This window comes from Grus americana, chromosome 17 (genome assembly GCF_028858705.1).
Source record: "Grus americana isolate bGruAme1 chromosome 17, bGruAme1.mat, whole genome shotgun sequence".
Lineage (NCBI taxonomy): Eukaryota > Metazoa > Chordata > Aves > Gruiformes > Gruidae > Grus > Grus americana.
This window is the reverse complement of record NC_072868.1, coordinates 8,628,208-8,644,651: the sequence shown is the minus strand read 5'-3', so window position 1 is coordinate 8,644,651 and position 16,444 is coordinate 8,628,208. Positions and strand designations below refer to the sequence as shown.

Genomic DNA, 16,444 nt, shown 5'->3' with positions numbered 1-16,444 from the left:
TGGCAGAAAACTCTGGATTAATTGGCTCGCCTCCTGCCAATCCGAAGAGAACGCCGCTGATTGGCTAGATTCAGGGTGTGGGCGGTGCCCCAGCTACTTTAATACAGCCGGCGGGGGGGACAGATTCTTTCCTGGGGTCGTTCCTGGAGGAGCGAAGCCCACGGGGCTGGGCCGGGCCGTGGTGCCAGGGGGCCCGGGCCCGGCGCCCGTCATGGAGGTGGGGGCCTGCTTCAGGAACTATGAAGACTTCAGGCAGCGCTTCCGCGCCTACAAGCTGGCGCAGCGGTGCCGCTACGGCCTGCGGAGCTGCGTCTCCGTCCGCTGCCACAACCGGCAGCATGGCACCGCTGTCCGCGAGGATGTCATGTAAGCCTGCCCCGCCGCCGCGGCCCCGGGTCGCTGCTCGCCCCCCCACCCCCGTGCGTGTCCCCGCCAGGCCGGGCTGGCTCCATGCCCCAGCAGTCCCCGAGGCGGGGCCGTGGGCCCAGCGCTGCTCTCCGTGGAGGGTCGGTGCTCCCGGGAGGGGGCCCCACGCGGGGGAGCGGTGCCGTGGAGCACGCCGCAGGCAGACCCGTCAGCCAGCTCTCAACCCCTAAACCAGGGCTCTTCCACAGGGCGTGAGCTCTTGTCTGTACCTGGCTGAATGCCTTTATAACCAGGCTGGCTGTGACTTCCGAAGGGTTGATCCTGACAGCGTCGTACACCTGCAGAGAAAAATGCTGTTGGTTATGTCACGCGCTTGCTGTTTTCATAGTCTCAGCTGTTCTTGTGTCACTCTTACCAAGCCCCGGGCTGCCTAGCTGTGTCCCAGCCCTCTCACTGCCCCCTCGATCCCAGCTACCACTCTGCTGTCCTGTGTCTGCTGCTTAGCCCTGCCTGACTCTGCCTTTTGGTTCGACAATTCTCTCTGCCTCTTGTAGCAAAATCTGTAGATTTGATCTTTGAGGTTGCTGGCAAACTATAGCTCCTGCCTTTTTCCACTCAGGTAGCAGGATGCTAAATATTGGCATCTGTTAGCATTCCCTCACTGCTTTTACCTCACTGCAATAGAAAGGTTTTGTCAGGTTTCCCTCTCGCAGTACTTGATTCCACAGCTTTTGCTTATCTGAGCAGGTCTAGTGACGCTGTCTTGTTTCTGTCCCAGTCAGTGGATCTGCTTGTGTATGAAAAGGCTGCAAGGTCATTCTTCAGTTACACAACTGCTCCTCTTGCCTTCTTAAAATATAATCTCATGCCTTGAAGCCTTTCTTGCTATGTTCTAGCCTGCTCCTCCAGATGCAGAGAAGTTGTTGCAGAAATGATATGTGCTTTAAGGGAGTAAGACACAAACATGCAGATACCAAGTTTTTGTTGATGGCTTTGCTGTTTCAGGAGAGCAGAAACAGAGGCACCATTGGGAACAAGAGCTGGGGATGCTTCGTAATGTCTGGTTGTGGCTGTTGTAACTCTTGGTTCCTTCATTTCTCCTGTGTTTGAGCTTTTTTTACCCTGGGCTTTGCTGAGTAGAAAGCCAGTCCGTGTGTCTGAGTGGCATGTGTGGTGGTTTGTGCTCACTAATTGAATATAGAGTTGGCATGCAAGAAAAGTCAAAGTGAAATGCTAGCAGTCTACACCACCATAGCTTCCCCAGTAACGCTTTCTCAATGTTTGCAGGTTCATGCAGGTGAAGTTTGGTTGTGCCCGCACCCAAAAATACAGCAAGAAGAGAAAGCAGCAGCCCAGCTTGTGTCCGGCTTATTTTGTGTTGCAATACAATGAGGACATAGACCGGCTTGTGATCAGCGAACTGAATGATGACCATGTCCATGCGGACCCAGTGTTTTCCCTGAGCAGAGCTACTGCTGCGACAGCAAGTACCACTGCATGCAGCAGCCCCACAGCAAAACTGTGTAAGCAGCAGCAGGTGAGTGAGACAGAAAGCGGTGCTGCAGTGGATGAGGACTTGCATGTGGTCACAGGACAACCAGTGGACAGGGCGCTTGCTCCATACAGGGCTCCTGCACTCCCTGAGGCAGCGAAGGAGAACGCCTTGGCCTCAGCGCTTGTCAGGGTTGCTGAGGTCATGAAAACCTTCCTGAGGGTGGATGGGGGCTCACTGGCCTCAATTAGTGCAGACAGCGACCACGGTCTGGACAGACTCAGCTTCCAGACCAGCAAGATGAAGAGCTCGTTTATGCAGTTCCCCGAAAGCCTCCTGCTGCACAGGGTGCCAAGTGAGGGGGAACACATACTCTACGCTTTCCTTGTTGAGAGTGAGGAGCGAGTGGGGAAAGTGGTGCACTTGTCACTGCTGAAGGATGACACAGGACACAGCGTCAAGAAAATGCTGACTGTCTTCAAGGAGTTCAACCCTGAGTGGCAAAAAGTCCAGGCTGTTTTTGTGGATGCGTCCTTCTTTCACAAAGCCATCCTCCATGAGCTCTTTCCCTCTGCTCAGGTGCTCCTTTCTGTCTATCACACTGTCCGACTGCTCGAGAAGAGTGTGAAGGAAGCAGAAATCTCCTCTTCCTTCAAGGAGAACTTGACGCTGGCCTTGCACAAGGCTGTGTTTTCCCCTTCAGCTGCAAATCTGGATGCCCTGTCCCAGCTGGTGAAGTGTGTGGTCAGCCCGGAGCTCTATGACTACCTGCAAGCCAACTGGTTCTCCTGCGAGCTGCTGTGGTGCATGCACAGAGAAAAAGGTCTGTACTCCTGTGGCACGCACATGGACAGCCTGGACCTCATCACACACCGAATATCGGGTCTCTTTGGCCAGCAGCCGTCCTTGGAGGCAAGTGTTCTTTGTTTTCTGGAGTGTGCAGACTCCCTTGATTCCAGAGGCTTGGAAAGCCTGAACTGGGATTTCTCGAGCACTGAGGATGGTGGGAGCAGCCTCTGGGAGAAGCCGAACACGCACACTGGTGCTGCGGCAGAACCAGGCCCTGTTTCTGGCTGTCCGACTCTTGCCGAGCGCCCTGAGCCTGCCAAGCCAGCTGCTGCAGCAGGGATGGGCTGCATGCTGGCTGCACTCCGGGAAAGCTGCACAGACCTGGGCTACTGGCTGTGCCTGAAGGAGTGGGAGGTGGTGCAGACATCCACCCAGCTGCTCAGCCCCACGCCAGGCGGCCTCGTGGTTCGGCTGCTGGAAGACGCGCACCGGGTGAGCCGGGACTGCCGGAGCTGCAGCTGTTGCTTCCACCGTCGCTACCGGCTCCCCTGTAGACACATCCTGGCTGTGCTGCAGGCGCACCGGGGCCGTGTGGAGGAAGGCATGGTGTGCAGGCGCTGGCAGAGGAGGTACCAGCAGCTCCCGGTCCCGGGGGACAGCCTCCCGGGCCATGGCGGGGGCTTGGTGGGCGGCCAGGGGGAGCGAGTCCAGTCCCTCAGCCTAGAGCTGGCCAACCTGCTGATGCAGTGCGAGGGGGAGGAGCTGGAGGAGCGCAGCTCCGCGCTGTCAGCGATCCTGGCTGCTTGGGCTCGGTCACCGGGGCCGGGGGAGGCGGCTGGGAAAGAGCCGGTGCCCCCCCACTGCTCCGGGTAACGGGAGTACCGAGGAGACGTGTGATGGCAGTGGGCAGCTCCCGACGGTCCCCGGCCCTCTGCGCCGTACAGCGGCTGCCCCGGACAGCGCCCGCGCCCTCCGGCCGCGCCGCCCCGGCAGCGCTGTGCCGCGTCCAGCCGGTACCGGCGGGTGGTGCGGGGGTCGCGCTCAGCCGGCAGAGGGCCCCGAGCGCTGCCTGACGTCGTGGCGCACCCCACGGTGATTGGTGGCGTCCCTGGCGGAGAGCGGGGCTTGCCGGGATATACTCCCCCGGAAGGGAGCGGGGCATGCCGGGATGCACTCCCTTGGGGGGGTGGAGCGGGGCATGCCGGGATATGTCCCCCCGGTAGCAGCGGCCGCGGGGTAGGAAAGTGCCGCCGCAGGGCCGCGGCCGAGCGCTCCCGGCCTGACCCGACCCTGCTAGGGCTGGCGATGGCGCAGGCCCTGCCGGGCCCGGGCCGCGGCTCCCTGGTGACCTACGAGCTGGGCGCGGGCGGCAGCATGGCCTCTGTCAGCTTCCAGAGCGCTGCCATGGGCAGCGTCTTCGCCCGTTTCCCCCGGGCGCTGCTGGTGCACCGGGCCACTGGGCCGGCAGGCCGGGCGCTCTATGTCTTCCTGGTGGCCGAGCCGGCCCCGACGCTGCAGGGCGGCATGACCAGGGTAGTGCATCTTGCCGTCCCACGGGATGAGTCGGCGGGAAGCCTGGCCCGCATGTACGGGGCATTCAGGGCCTTCAACCCTGCCTGGGCCGAGACCCGGCTCCTCCTGGTGGGCCCCGGCCTCCCCCAGCAGCCAGCGCTCGCGCAGGCCTTTCCCACAGCGGAGGTGCAGCTCTCCATCTTCCACCTCTGCAAGCGCCTGCAGCAGCAGATCCAGCAGCTGGCCTTGGAGGGCCGCACCGAGCGACTGATCCTGGCCGCCCTGAGTGACACCATGTGCGCAGCCACGGAGAGCAGCCGCAGGAAGACGCACGCCCTTCTGAGGGACCTCATGATGCCAGACTTGCCTCAGCTCCATATTCACTGGCTGCTCGATGATGAGATCTGGGCCGCACACAGGGAGAGGAGTTGGGGGCAGAGCAGTGACTACTTTAGGGACCTGGAGTTGGTCACCCAGGGGTTAAGCCAGGTTTTCAGTGCTGGGCTCTCTCTCGAGAGCTGCATCACCTCCTTAGCCCAGCACTATCAAAAGTGTGTTTCTAAGAGCCCTCCTGATGCCTTGATGCACTCTGCTCCCCATCCTGATCACCATGCTGCTTGGGGAGCTTCCCAAAGCCTGCCTGCCTCGGGTCTGCCTCTCACCTCTCTGGCGTGCCAGGGTAAGCCATCTCAGAACTCTGTCCAGGCTTCCCCTACCACAGCAGCAGCGCAGCAGCAGCCAGTGGAAGCCTCTCTCACAGCTGCTAAAAGTCCTGTGATTGTTCTCCAGAGTCCACCAGAAGCTCCTCTGCTCCCCACAGCTCTTCAGCCAGAAGCCCCCCAGGCTCTCCTCCTCCAGAGTGAGCCTGTGAGCCCTCAGTCCTTGTTACATCCTTCATCTCCTGTGGCTAAACTGGAGGCCATGGAAAACCTGGAGGGTGACAGTGAGGAGGAGATTAACCGAAGGACTGAAGAATGCATCAAGCAGTCTTTGAGTGATATTTGCACAGATCCTGCTGCCCAGCTGTGCCTGAGCGAGTTTGCGGTGGTTCAGAAGTCTGTGCAGCTGATAGGCACTGGGGAGGATGCTCTCAGCATCCAGGTCCTGGAGGATGCCCACAGGGTGGACCTGAAAGGCCTGAGCAGCTGCACTTGCCACTTCAACCAGGTCTTCCAGCTGCCCTGCCGGCACATCTTGGCTGTGCTGAATTCAGACAGGAAGACCCTGCAGCCGGAGATGCTCAGCAGACAGTGGCAGAAGGGATGCGATGCCTGTCAGGCCGGGCAAGATAGTGCTGATGGCCTCTTGGAGGTCCTGAAGAGCTCCTGGAATGAGTCTTTGGATAAATCCCTGGTGGCGTCCTTTCTCACGGCGGAGATCAGTCGGCTTCTCACCCACTGCAGCGGGGAGGAGTTTGAGCACAGGTACAGGACCCTCCGGGAGCTGGCTGACAGCTGGATCGGGCCCTACGTCAAGGTGAAGCTCTAGCACTGAGTGGGAGCTGAGCTGGCCGCTCTGTGTGCGGGTCCTCGGGAGCACTGGTGCAGGAGCCTGTTCACCACTCCACTGGTGTCCCAGCCTCCACCTTTACTCCCCTCAGCTTGTCACTTCCTCGGGGCTTGGCAAGGAAGGGGCAGTTTAGGTCCTTTATCTGCTGATTGAGCGTCGTCTCTTGCAGGGGCAGCTAGGGAACCGGCTTGGGAACTCCTGATCATGCTGGATGGGTAACCAGTAGCTGACCTGGCTAACAGGAGATGTGGCTGGGAGCCAGCCACGGGTGGTGCGGTGTGGGAGGGGATGGTATAATAACATGTGACAAAATTATTTGATCTGTGGCCAGCGCCTGCAGGTTTTTCCAGCATCCAGCTGTGATGCATTGTGCAACAAAGCCAATAAATTGGCCTTGTATCGCTTGGGAGCTGTGTCTGTCTCTGTGCCAGCTGCGGCCGCCCCTCCCTGCCAACAGGATGGGACGGTGGGGTTCCGTGAGATCAGGCAGGGCTTTGAACCTCCTTCTTGGAGGTCTTGTCTCATTGCGGTGCTCTCCAGTTAGTGGAACGAGCCTGCTTGTTAGGAGGCAGCAGATCCAGAGGGTGGCAATCTCTGCTGCGGGCAGAGTGGCCCATGGTCTGGAGCAGAGGAGTTGTTTGTCTGGTTACGGCAGCTGCTTTCAATTCCTCCAAAAAGGGAACCCGCCCTCCCTCGTCAACAGCTTAGTGTGCTGGGGGAGGCGGGAGGGATGCTGGGGGTCACAGCAGTGCAAACAAAGCTGCGGTGAGGTGGAGAGCAAAGGCTTTAAACACATGGCGTGGGGGAGGAAAAAATACCGAGAAGAGCAAACAAGCCCTGGCCCTCGGGCGTTGCTCTCAGGCTGGGTGAGCTCCCCATCCCCTCTCACCAGTGAGAACAACCCCAGCACCCACAGCTCCAAATCCTGTCGTGCTGGGATGTGTGGGGGGGGGGGCGTCAGAGCCCTCATTGCTGTGGTTCAGTCACCGTTAGTGTTTTCTCTAATCTGCACTGCCTTTGTTAACACTTTGGTTTCGGTAGAGTTGGCCTGTCACAGGAGTAGGACTGCTGCGTGGTTGGGGATTTCCTCTTGATTGAGGGTTTTGTAACATTATCTGATACTATCAAATCCCTCTGACTAAATGTAGTGTATTGTTTCCTAAAACACCTTTCTGTAAACTTGGAGCTGCTTGTTTCACCCCTCCGCTGTGCTGTAGAAGAGGCCTGGAAGGCCCTGCCTGCTGGCCCCCTCGCCATCTCTCTTCCTGACATGTGTGGGCACCCCTCCAGTTTTTGGAGGGCTCTTCCCTTTGCCTCTTGCTCTGCACAGCTCTGTCCCTGCCTCCCTTCCCAGCCTGGCACAGGCGCTGCAGTAATGCCAGCTGCCATCCCCACCAGCCGGAGGATGAGGCGTCTAGAGGAGGGCCTGGTGCCGACTCCTGGAGCCGCGGAGTGCAGGGCTCCCCTCCCCAGCCAGCAAGGTCACCATGACTGGCTCTGTGGCTGAGCAATGAGTGCTGTAGCACGGCTCCCTGGGTGCTGTGGGTTTCCCTCCAGCGTCCTCCCCGCTGGGAGCACAGGAAATAACTCATCCCCACTCTCAGGGTAAACATCTTTCCCAAGAACGAAACTGCCTGGCTGGGACAAGCGCTTGGCTGTAATTTACCCTCTGTGTGAGCATCAGGCTGTTCCCTCCTACGCTGCGCCTGGCCCGGCCCTTGCTCTGATCCACCCGGCTGATCCCAGCTTCGTTCACGTGCCCAGCTTCATTCCTTGTTCCTTGCTGGAAGGGGGGCTGCTGAAGCATGGGGGGGGGTCCCATCCCCCCAAGCCTGTCTTTGATGGGACTCTTCCCACCTTACTGGAAGGCAGGTCCCCTGAAGCAGCCCCTGCAGCCACGTGAAATGCCCTGACGTGGAAGGGGAAGAAAGTCCCCTTGGCTGAGGACAAAAAAACCCAAAGCTGCAGCTTTGTCTCCCAGACAGGAGCCGGGCAGCACCGATGGTTAGCACAGCCCTGATGGCAGGAGGCTGTGGTGCAGGTCAGGCAGCAATCCCCGCTGCCCCTGCCTTGCTCTGTGTACCAGCACTCCCCAGAGTGTTTTTGCTTTCTGGCTGGAATCTCTTTATTGCTCGTTCTGCCCAGTACCACCCTCCTGCCTGCACACTGGCCCTGTCACACCCATCTGCACGGAGTGAAGTCCCTCTGATGCTCTGCCATGCTGCCCATGCTCTCATGTCGGCCCTTCAGCAGCATATGCTGTGCATCCACTCACCCTGGGGCGAGGGGGCCGCATGCCAGTGGGTCCCGGGAGGTGGAGGGGGCAGTGGGGGGCATAGAGCCCAGGCAGCCTGCTGGCCATCTCTGGTGGGGCTGTCGGCACGCGGGACAGCCTGGGGCAGCGCCCTCGACACCTCACTCATGTTTGCAGAAGCTCTTCAGCAGCGGGGGCAGGTCCAGGCCGTCAATGGCCAAGCGGTGGACAATGTGCTTCTGGATGACCAGTCGGCAGAGAGTCTGCAGGGAGGGAACTGGAAGAGAACAGAAAGAAGCAGCTGAGCTGGCCGAGTTACTGGTGAGGCCAAGAGCAGAGGGCTATGGAGGAGATGGGCCCTAAGGATCCCCAGGGGAGTGAGGTCTCACATGCCCATGCTGCATTTTCCTTTCACCCCATTCCCATGGTCCGTTTACACCAGTGCTGGTGTCAGGCTGCTGGATGGGTGCCTGCAGGCTGGGGCTGTGCTGCCTGCGGAGACCAGTGATACCTTTGTGACAACCATCCTCTGAGCTGTTCCCGTGGCCACCCGCACAGGCTCTGCCCTGTTCCTGTGACACGCGCCCCTGTGGGATTCCTCTTTCTGGAGCCCTTGGTGGCTCAGCGGCGTGGGTGCAATTAGCTGCGGCCGGCGCTCTCCTCAGATTTTAAACAAGAGCTGACTCAGGCACAGCCTGTGGGCCTTGGTTCATCCGCTGCCTCCGAGAGCCAAACCGGAGCAGAGCACCCCAGGCCAGAGCGGAGACGCAGGTGGGACCCACCTATTTCTCCCGCACGCAGCTGAGCACCTCTCCAGCTGTGGGGCTGGTGCCTTTGGGGACTCGCGCCGGCACTGGGCAGAGCTGAGCTCTGCCGAGCACAGCCCTGCTGTGCCCAGCTGGCTCCCGACCTTGGGGCTGTTTTTGGATGACTGGAGGGCTTATCTCTGCCTCAGCGGCACAGGGCTGTGTGTGCCGAGTGCTGGGTGATGGGCGGCAGATGCCCTTTGCGTCTCCTGTCCCCCGTCCCCCTCACCGCATTGCACGTTGCCAGCAGCTCCGCTGCTCACTTCTGGTTTTCACTTCACCAGCCAGACCCTGGCCAGGAACAGAACCGCACTGAGACTAATTCTTAAACCCCGCGGAAGTGTTGCAAAAGCCAGAGCTACTGAAATCTTAGTGGAGGGGAGGAAGCCAGATTGTGCCTCTGCAGCAGTGCCCGTGCCAGCCATGGTGCTCATAGGGACCCACGGCCCATGGCCGCGGCAGGAGGGGGCAGCTCTCCCAGAGGTACGTGCTGCCAGCACCAGTCCCTTGTGAGCGGCCAGGGATGGGCTCTCTGAGGCGACTCAGCAGCCTGCTGTGGCATGCTCTGTCCAGTCGCCCCAGGGACTCTCAGGCACATTTAACCTCCCTGTTCAAATAATCCGGCTCACAGCAGCTGGCAGGGAGAATCCCGGATTTCAGCCTTGAGACAGAAGCAGCTGAACTTTGCACCAGCAAGAAAAGTGGTGGCTCCCAGCAGTCAGGGGCAGCCGGCACCCAGGTGCTAGCTCTCCTCCTGGCTCTCACCTAATCCTTAGCATCTGCTGATTTTTCCAGTATGGTGCTAATTAATTTTTATTAGCCTCATTCCTCACAAGAGCCAGCGACCAGCACTAGCCTCCCCAGCCAGCCAAGGGATATTGCCCAATCTCCAACAACATCACGGGGTGTCTGCCCAGGGCACCCCGCAGCCAGGGCACATGGCAGGCACGGGGGCACAGTGCGCGTGCCAGGGCGGGCCGTGGGGCACAGCCGGATGTTTTGATGCTGAGGCAGGATGTCGTTTGTCCTTGGGGCAAGGCTGGGCACGGCGAGGGCTCGCCAGCCCCCAAGAAGCAGCTCCATGAGTGCCAGCGATGGGCTCTGGTCAGGGGCGTCCGTCTGACTGGGGATGAGTGTGGTGCTGCGGGGCAACTGCACAGCTCTGCAGTTGCAGCCCCCAGTCCAGAGCAGCCCAGACAACCCGCCCCCATTGCTCTGCTCAGGAAGGGGCGACCACGCTGGGCTCTGCCCCGACCACCACTGATGGGAGCTGGTGTGAGCTTTCCCCCCGCGCAGCAGAGCTTTCAGAAGATGCTGCACGTCAGTGGCAGTGTGGGGTCTTGCCCACACCCTGCAGGGGCTGGGGCTCTCCTGTGCCCTCTACCCCATGTCCCTCTGCCCCGTAGCACACTCTGATGCTCCCATTGCTGGGGACTATGAGGTGACCCCACTGGAGACCCCCCCCCAAGCTCCTGGCCCATGCAGGACGTGCCCTGGGGAGGGGCAGGTACCTACAGCCGTATTCCACTGGGATGACCCGGACACTCTTGGTGGAGGCGAAGACATCGACCACGGCATAGAGCGGGCGGGTGATGGGCAGGCGCCTGGCACTTGGCCCCATGTCCTCTCCGTTGATGATGATGTGCATGTCGGCAGTGCCATCGGGCTGCGGGGCGTACAGCACGCCGATCCGACTGCGCCGGGCGGTCGCAGGCAGCACGTTCATCTTGTACAGGTCATCCAGGATGTGGCTGTAGCGCCCGGGCCTGCTGCGTCCCACCAGCGTGTCACGGGGGATCCTCACCTGCTCGATCAGCAGGAAGGGCTCCCAGGGGGGACCCCGTGCCCGCACCGGTGCCTCCTCCCCCTCTGCCGTAACGCGGTTGTGGCTCCGGGTGATAGCAAACACCCAGGTGTCCCCCATGTTGACCAGGTCCGGCAGCGAGTACTCGGGCACCACCTCCAGGCTCTGGGGGTCGAGGGCCGTCAGCCCCACGCGCAGGTGCCCGCACCAGCCCAGCTCCTTCTCCTCGATCTCCACCAGGAAGATCTGCCCAGGCGCCAGCGGCTCCTGGCTGAAGCAGATCCCGTTGGCGAAGCTCTCCACCCGGGTGGCCCGCGTGCGCGAGGCGTCCAGGCGGACGTTGGTGCCGTGGACGTGGTGGAAGCGCGCGGCCAGGCGGCACCGGGCAGCCATCGCCGCCGCTGCTATTTTTAACCATCTCCGTCACAGCTGCTGCAAGGCAGCGACGGCCCTTCCAGGCAGGGACAGCTGGGGGTGGCTCGGAGGGGTCCTAGTGCCGCGGGGGAGGGCGGGAGGGGACCCTGCGCCTGGCTGCTGCGGCACAGCCGGGCCCCACCGGCCTCTCCGGGCCCGCGGGCGCTCCACACGGTGCCTGGGTGCCCGGCTATGCCCAGCGCCGCCTGGCAGTGCCCGGTGGCACCCAGCTGTAACCGGTGGGGCCCGACGGCACCCGGCTGTGCCCATCGGTGCCCACCGGGGCGCCGCACCCCCCGCCGCCGCCGCCTGCCGCCGTCGCGCCCGCAGGGGGCTGAGGGCTCCCGCCGGGGCCGGCTCCCCGGTCCCTCCCGTGCCAGGGCTCCCCGCGCCGCGGGCACCGTGGGGGATCCTGCGTGCTGGCGCGGGGCAGGGCACCGCGTGGCGCCGGGAGCGCGCCCCCCCCCTCACCCTCCGGGGGTCCCGTCCCGCGGGTCGGGGCCGGAGCCGCTCCCACGTGCGCGCACGGGACCGGAGCAATGGGCCGGGCGTCTCCGGGGCGCTCATTGGCCGTTGCGAGGCCCCGCCCCGCTCACGTGAGCAGCGGAGGTCATATGGGCGGGTGTCATGTGCCCGCCGGGATCGCCGCCTGCGGGAGCCGCGCCGGGAGCCGCCGGGGTCAGGGGGACGGGACGGGGGCTGGGCGGGCGGCGGCACCACCGAGCCGGGGCGGGGGGCACCAGACCAGCCCGACACCGGGGGAGCGGGGCTGGGACCGGGGGCGGCCGGTGGGACAGCCGGGGCCAGGGCTGTGGCAGTCGGGTCGGGTGCGGGGCAGCCGTAGGGCGCTGCCGGGGCCGCGGCCGTTGCCGGCGAGCAGCGCCCCGACCTTCCGCTCCCCGCAGATGGGGCCGGTGCTGCTGTGCGCGCTGCTTCTGGGGCTGAGCCGGGCTGCCCCCCGGGACCACGAGGTGACTTTCCTGCCGGGGCTGGCCAAGCAGCCCTCCTTCCGGCACTTCTCGGGCTACCTCTGCGCCGGGCCGGGCAAGCACCTGCACTACTGGTACGTGAGGCCGGTATCGGGGCTGGTGCCGTGCCGCGCCCAGAGCAGCCAGGGTGGGGGCCTGGCCAGGCACCAGGCACTGACAACCATGTGTCTACAGGTTTGTGGAGGCCCAGAGCAACCCCCAGAGCAGCCCCCTGGTGCTATGGCTGAACGGGGGCCCTGGCTGCAGCTCCATGGAGGGCTTCCTGAAGGAGCACGGCCCCTTTGTGGTCAGTAGTTGCAGCCGGCCCGTGGCTCCGGGCCGCTGGGGGCTGGCAGGCTGCATGGCACAAGCTATCCTGCTGGGCCCAGCCTGGTTGTGCCCATCGGTCACTGCCTTCTGTTTCCCCAGATCCAGCCTGATGGGGTCACGCTGAAGTACAATGACTACGCCTGGAACAAGGTACGGGTGCAGGCGGCTGCCGCTCGCCACGGCTGTGGGGAGACGGTGGCTCCGACCTAGTTCCTTCTGCCCTCTCCATGGAGCTGAGTCTCCCGCAAGACCTCTTCCCAATATACCCTTCTCTCAAGTCTGCTGTCGAGCAGGGCACAAATGTGCCCCATCCCCAGTGCAGCCCTGGGGCAGGCCGGGCACCCGTGGGAGCCCTCTGCCTTGCTGAGCCAGGAAGAGGTCTCCATTGATCTCCCCTGCTGTCCCTGTAGATTGCCAACATACTCTACGTGGAGTCCCCCGCTGGTGTTGGCTTCTCCTACTCCGAGGACAAGAAGTACACCACGAATGACACCGAGGCGAGTGACCCAGGCTGCTGGGAGGGACCTGTCTCCTGCCTGCCTCAGCCTGGGCGCTGGGGGTCCTGCCCTACCGCCTGACCCCATCTCCTCCTGCCTGCAGGTTGCTCACAACAACTACCTGGCGCTGAAGGACTTCCTCCGGCTCTTCCCTGAGTACTCCAAGAACGATCTCTTCCTCACGGGGGAGAGCTATGGGGGGGTCTACATCCCCACACTGGCGGAGTGGGTGATGCAGGACCCCAGCCTCAACCTGAAGGTGAGCGGCTGGGCTCTGCCACTGGCCTGGGCTGAGCCGGGGAGCAGAGGGTTTGACATGGCCTTGCTGGGGTTCTCGAGTGGTACCGGGGCTGGGGACTGGCTGTGCAGGCGGCGTGCGGGACCCCCTCTGGGGCATCGGGTGGGTCTGGTGCCGCAGCCTTTCATCTTTTCCTGGGGTGCTGGCAGCAGCTGCTGGTGGACGTGTCTGTCCCTGCCGAGTGGGACCCAGGGGTGTTCTCAGGCACCCCCAACCCTTCCTGTTCCCTCTGTGGAGTAAACAGTGCCGCATCTGCTTCCTGCCTGCCGCTGCTGCCGCTGCCCTGTGGGGAGCTGGAACACAACAGAGTTGTTTTCTTCTTGCCTCGCAGGGAATCGCTGTGGGAAATGGTCTCTCCTCCTACGAGATCAATGACAACTCTTTGGTTTACTTTGCCTATTACCACGGCCTGCTGGGGACCGAGTAAGAGGAGGGGAGGAGCAGCTGGAGGGGGCAGCGCTGCTGCTAGACGTGCTGTCCCTGTGCGAGCAAGATGGGGGCACGGCCTGGGATGGGGCTGGCTGGGTTGGTGGTGTGTGAGACAAGGGAAGGTCCTGGCCTGACTTGGGCCAACAGTTGGGCTGTGGAGATAGCCCCTTGTCCTGGGCAGCTCCCCATGGTGCATTTGTTCATGGGTCGTGCAGGGCACTGGGCTGAGCCACGTGCTGTGTGGCCACTGGGCAGGGAGCCTGCAGCGTGGCTGTGGCCTCGGCCACTGGCTTTGTGTCAGTGCTGCCATCTGGGCAGTGCAGTCCAAGTGCCCTGGTCTCTGCCTGCAGGCTGTGGAGGGACTTGCAGGCCTTCTGCTGCTCCCAAGGGAAGTGCAACTTCCACGACAGCTCCAACCTGAACTGCACGCTCAAGGTGAGGGGAGCCAGAACCCCTGAGCGCATGCCCAGCCACCGGTGTCTGAGCAGCACCCACCTGCCTGGCTCTCAATGGGCCCACGGTCCCTCAAGCATCCTGCTGAGTGCCAAATCCTTCTTGTGGCTCGTTGCAGATGGAGGAGACGATTCAGATCGTAGAGGAGTCCGGCCTCAACATCTACAACCTCTATGCCCCGTGCGATGGTGGTGTCCCTGGGAGCATGAGGTGAGAGTGGCCCTAGGGGAGACGGGTCTCTGGGCACTGGCTCGCTTTGGTTTGCAGCATGTGGGGTCCTGGCTGGCAGAGTGATGTAGCAGGCTGGGCAGGGGCCCCTCTGGGACAGCTGGACTGTGGCTGCTGTCGGGGACTGCTCCAGGGAGGGCCCTAAGCCCTTGTTTCTCCAGAGCTTTCAGCCTGTCCTGTGCTCATTCTGGCTGCAGGTACGAGGGTGACTATCTCATCACACATGACCTGGGCAACTCCTTCATCCGGATGCCGATGAGGTTCTCCTGGCGGCAGGTGAGCCTGGATGCCCGTGCCACCAGGCTGTGAGTGTCCCCTGCCCAGCCAGCGGTGCTGCCGGTGGGCAGGAAGGGGCAAAGCGTGGCTGCTCCCGTGGGGCAGCACCACATGCTGCTGCAGCACGGAGTCTCCAAACTCTCTCCTAGAACCTATTCCGGATGCCAGTAGCCCGGAAGAAGGTCCGGATGGACCCACCCTGCACCAACTCCACGGCCCTCAGTGTGTATCTGAACTCCCCAGAGGTGAAGAAGGCTCTCCACATCTCCCCTGACGCTCCAGAGTGGCAGGTGTGCAGGTGAGCAAGCTCCTGGTGGGGAGGGACCACTGCAAGCATGAGCACTGTGTGACACCGACACTTCCTCCGCAGCTTCGAGGTGAACCGCAGCTACAAGCGCCTGTACATGCAGATGAATGACCAGTACCTGAAGCTGCTCGGAGCCACGGTGCGTGTGGTGGAGCCCACCGGGCCCTGGGACCGGCTCTGGCAAACCAGCCTCCTGCCTGGCCAGGGCTGCTGCCCTGCGAAACGCTCACCCTCCTTCTGTTCTGCAGAAATACCGGATCCTGGTGTACAACGGGGACGTCGACATGGCCTGCAACTTCCTCGGGGATGAGTGGTTTGTGGACTCCCTCTGCCAGAAGGTAAATGGGCAGAGCAGGGCCTGGGCCAGGCTAGTCACCAGCTCCGGGCTGTGCAGTCGGCTGCGTGTCAGGGCTGGCTGCGGTGAGACCATGGGCAGGGCTGTGGCCACCTGCCTCGGGCAGCCAGGACACTGAGGGTGCTGTCACCGGTCCCAGGTGCAGGTGGCTCGCCGGCCCTGGCTCTACACTGAAGGAGGTGAGAACCAGATTGGGGGCTTCGTGAAGGAATTCACCAACATCGCCTTCCTTACTGTCAAGGTAGGGCTGAGGGGCAGTGCCAGACTGAAGCGGTGCTGGCTGGGCTCTGGGCAACCTCGGTGCTCACAGGGCAGTGGCAGCCCCATGGCCAGCACTGACCTGCCGCCACCTGTTTCCCACAGGGAGCCGGCCACATGGTGCCCACAGATCGGCCACTTGCTGCCTTCACCATGTTCAGCCGCTTCATTAAGAACGAGCCTTATTAGGAGCTGTGGAGGCAGCGCCTGGCACCCTGGCTGCCCTCACCACCCAGCACCTCCCACACAGCCCGTCCTCGCTGCTGCTCAGCTGCGCCGGGGCTCCCCACCATGAAATGAGTCACTCCTGCAGCGGGGCTCCCCCCTCCAGCCCAGGGGTGGAGGATGGGGCTGCCTGCGGTGGGTGGGGGGTGCAGACTGAAGGGCAAGGAGTCCCAGGGGCTCTGCCTTGCTGGGTGAGGAGTAGTGCCCCTGCTGCAGCCGCCTCCTCGCTTGTGGCTTCCTGTCTCGCCTCCTCCCTGGCTGGGGAGGCAGCTACTTCCCTCCTAGGAAGGGAGCAGCCCCCACCACTTCCCCTCTGCCCCGCAGCCCCTGCACGCACACAGCCCTGGGCAGGCTCCGAGGCAGCTGCCCCCTGCTAGGAAAGCACAGTTCACGTGGCGGCTGCGGGCAGCTGGGCACTGCTCCTGCAGGGACTTTCTGCTCCCCTCCAACCCGCTCCCACATCTGATCCTGGTGAAGGAGGTGTACTGTGAAGACAATCCCACCACCCACTCACTGCCTGGGGCATGCGGTGCTCCTGGGAACTCGCAATAAACTCTCTGAACAAGGTGGTTCTGCTCCTCATTGCCCAGCTCCTCACACCACTCTGCTACCCCCCCGCTTTGCTTTCCTTTGCTCTCTGAGGAACACTACTACGCGCCAAGGTTCCAGCAGAGGTGAGTGCCAGCGTGCCATGCTGGGGAGCCAGGGCCTGTTCCCCCCTCTTTGCAGGGGTTGCTGAGGCCTGGAAACATCCGTAAGAACAGAGGAAGTGCAGTTGCTCTGAGCCCCTCTGCTACCGTTCTGAGCTGTGTCTGCCTCCTGAGTACCTGAGCCAGGGGAGCAGAGCTGTCTGCTTCCTTCCCCATCTCTCCCC

General features: G+C 62.5%; 4 protein-coding genes across 7 annotated transcripts; 3 read left to right on the top strand and 1 right to left on the bottom strand.

Moving 5' to 3' along the window:
- The first annotated feature begins 132 nt into the window (after positions 1-132).
- On the top strand, positions 133-6,075 carry ZSWIM3 (zinc finger SWIM-type containing 3). 2 transcript variants are annotated; one of them, XM_054846034.1, is made up of 3 exons: positions 169-366; positions 1,654-1,903; positions 2,438-6,075. In XM_054846034.1, exons 1-3 carry the CDS (start codon positions 212-214, stop codon positions 3,518-3,520), a joined length of 1,488 nt encoding a protein of 495 aa, XP_054702009.1. In that variant the 5' UTR covers positions 169-211; the 3' UTR covers positions 3,521-6,075. The 2 variants fall into 2 exon arrangements, with proteins under 2 accessions (XP_054702008.1, XP_054702009.1); XM_054846033.1 differs by having other exon boundaries at positions 133-366; positions 1,654-6,075.
- Positions 3,953-6,075, top strand: ZSWIM1 (zinc finger SWIM-type containing 1). Of its 3 annotated transcripts, none has more exons than XM_054846037.1 (2): positions 3,953-5,583; positions 5,838-6,075. In XM_054846037.1, the coding sequence occupies exons 1-2, from the start codon at positions 3,953-3,955 to the stop codon at positions 5,845-5,847; spliced, it is 1,641 nt and encodes a 546-aa protein (XP_054702012.1). In that variant the 3' UTR covers positions 5,848-6,075. The 3 variants fall into 3 exon arrangements, with proteins under 3 accessions (XP_054702012.1, XP_054702010.1, XP_054702011.1); XM_054846035.1 differs by having other exon boundaries at positions 3,953-5,635; XM_054846036.1 differs by having other exon boundaries at positions 3,953-6,075.
- Positions 6,076-6,417: 342 nt separating this feature from the next.
- Positions 6,418-10,983, bottom strand: NEURL2 (neuralized E3 ubiquitin protein ligase 2). The gene is made up of 2 exons (XM_054846043.1): positions 10,244-10,983; positions 6,418-8,199 (listed from the first exon to the last, which is right to left on the bottom strand). Exons 1-2 carry the CDS (start codon positions 10,923-10,925, stop codon positions 8,084-8,086), a joined length of 798 nt encoding a protein of 265 aa, XP_054702018.1. The 5' UTR covers positions 10,926-10,983; the 3' UTR covers positions 6,418-8,083.
- Positions 10,984-11,519: 536 nt separating this feature from the next.
- Positions 11,520-16,139, top strand: CTSA (cathepsin A). Its single transcript, XM_054846041.1, has 15 exons — positions 11,520-11,624; positions 11,852-12,009; positions 12,110-12,221; positions 12,344-12,394; positions 12,655-12,741; positions 12,845-13,000; positions 13,371-13,462; positions 13,819-13,903; positions 14,040-14,131; positions 14,347-14,425; positions 14,575-14,723; positions 14,796-14,871; positions 14,981-15,070; positions 15,227-15,328; positions 15,451-16,139. Exons 1-15 carry the CDS (start codon positions 11,574-11,576, stop codon positions 15,532-15,534), a joined length of 1,464 nt encoding a protein of 487 aa, XP_054702016.1. The 5' UTR covers positions 11,520-11,573; the 3' UTR covers positions 15,535-16,139.
- The last annotated feature ends 305 nt before the right edge of the window (positions 16,140-16,444 follow it).

Bases quoted from the DNA above. Each gene is read 5' to 3' on its own strand.
- CTSA (XM_054846041.1), top strand. From the start codon at position 11,574: ATGTGCCCGCCGGGATCGCCGCCTGCGGGAGCCGCGCCGGGAGCCGCC. The intron at 12,742-12,844 runs GCGAGTGACCCA...TCCTGCCTGCAG, and splicing joins ACACCACGAATGACACCGAG to GTTGCTCACAACAACTACCT. The intron at 13,001-13,370 runs GTGAGCGGCTGG...CTTGCCTCGCAG, and splicing joins ACCCCAGCCTCAACCTGAAG to GGAATCGCTGTGGGAAATGG.
- ZSWIM1 (XM_054846035.1), top strand. From the start codon at position 3,953: ATGGCGCAGGCCCTGCCGGGCCCGGGCCGCGGCTCCCTGGTGACCTAC. The intron at 5,636-5,837 runs GTGAAGCTCTAG...CGTCTCTTGCAG, and splicing joins GGATCGGGCCCTACGTCAAG to GGGCAGCTAGGGAACCGGCT.
- NEURL2 (XM_054846043.1), bottom strand. From the start codon at position 10,925: ATGGCTGCCCGGTGCCGCCTGGCCGCGCGCTTCCACCACGTCCACGGC. The intron at 8,200-10,243 runs GTAGGTACCTGC...GTTCTCTTCCAG, and splicing joins CATCCCAGTGGAATACGGCT to TTCCCTCCCTGCAGACTCTC.
- ZSWIM3 (XM_054846033.1), top strand. From the start codon at position 212: ATGGAGGTGGGGGCCTGCTTCAGGAACTATGAAGACTTCAGGCAGCGC. The intron at 367-1,653 runs GTAAGCCTGCCC...CAATGTTTGCAG, and splicing joins GCTGTCCGCGAGGATGTCAT to GTTCATGCAGGTGAAGTTTG.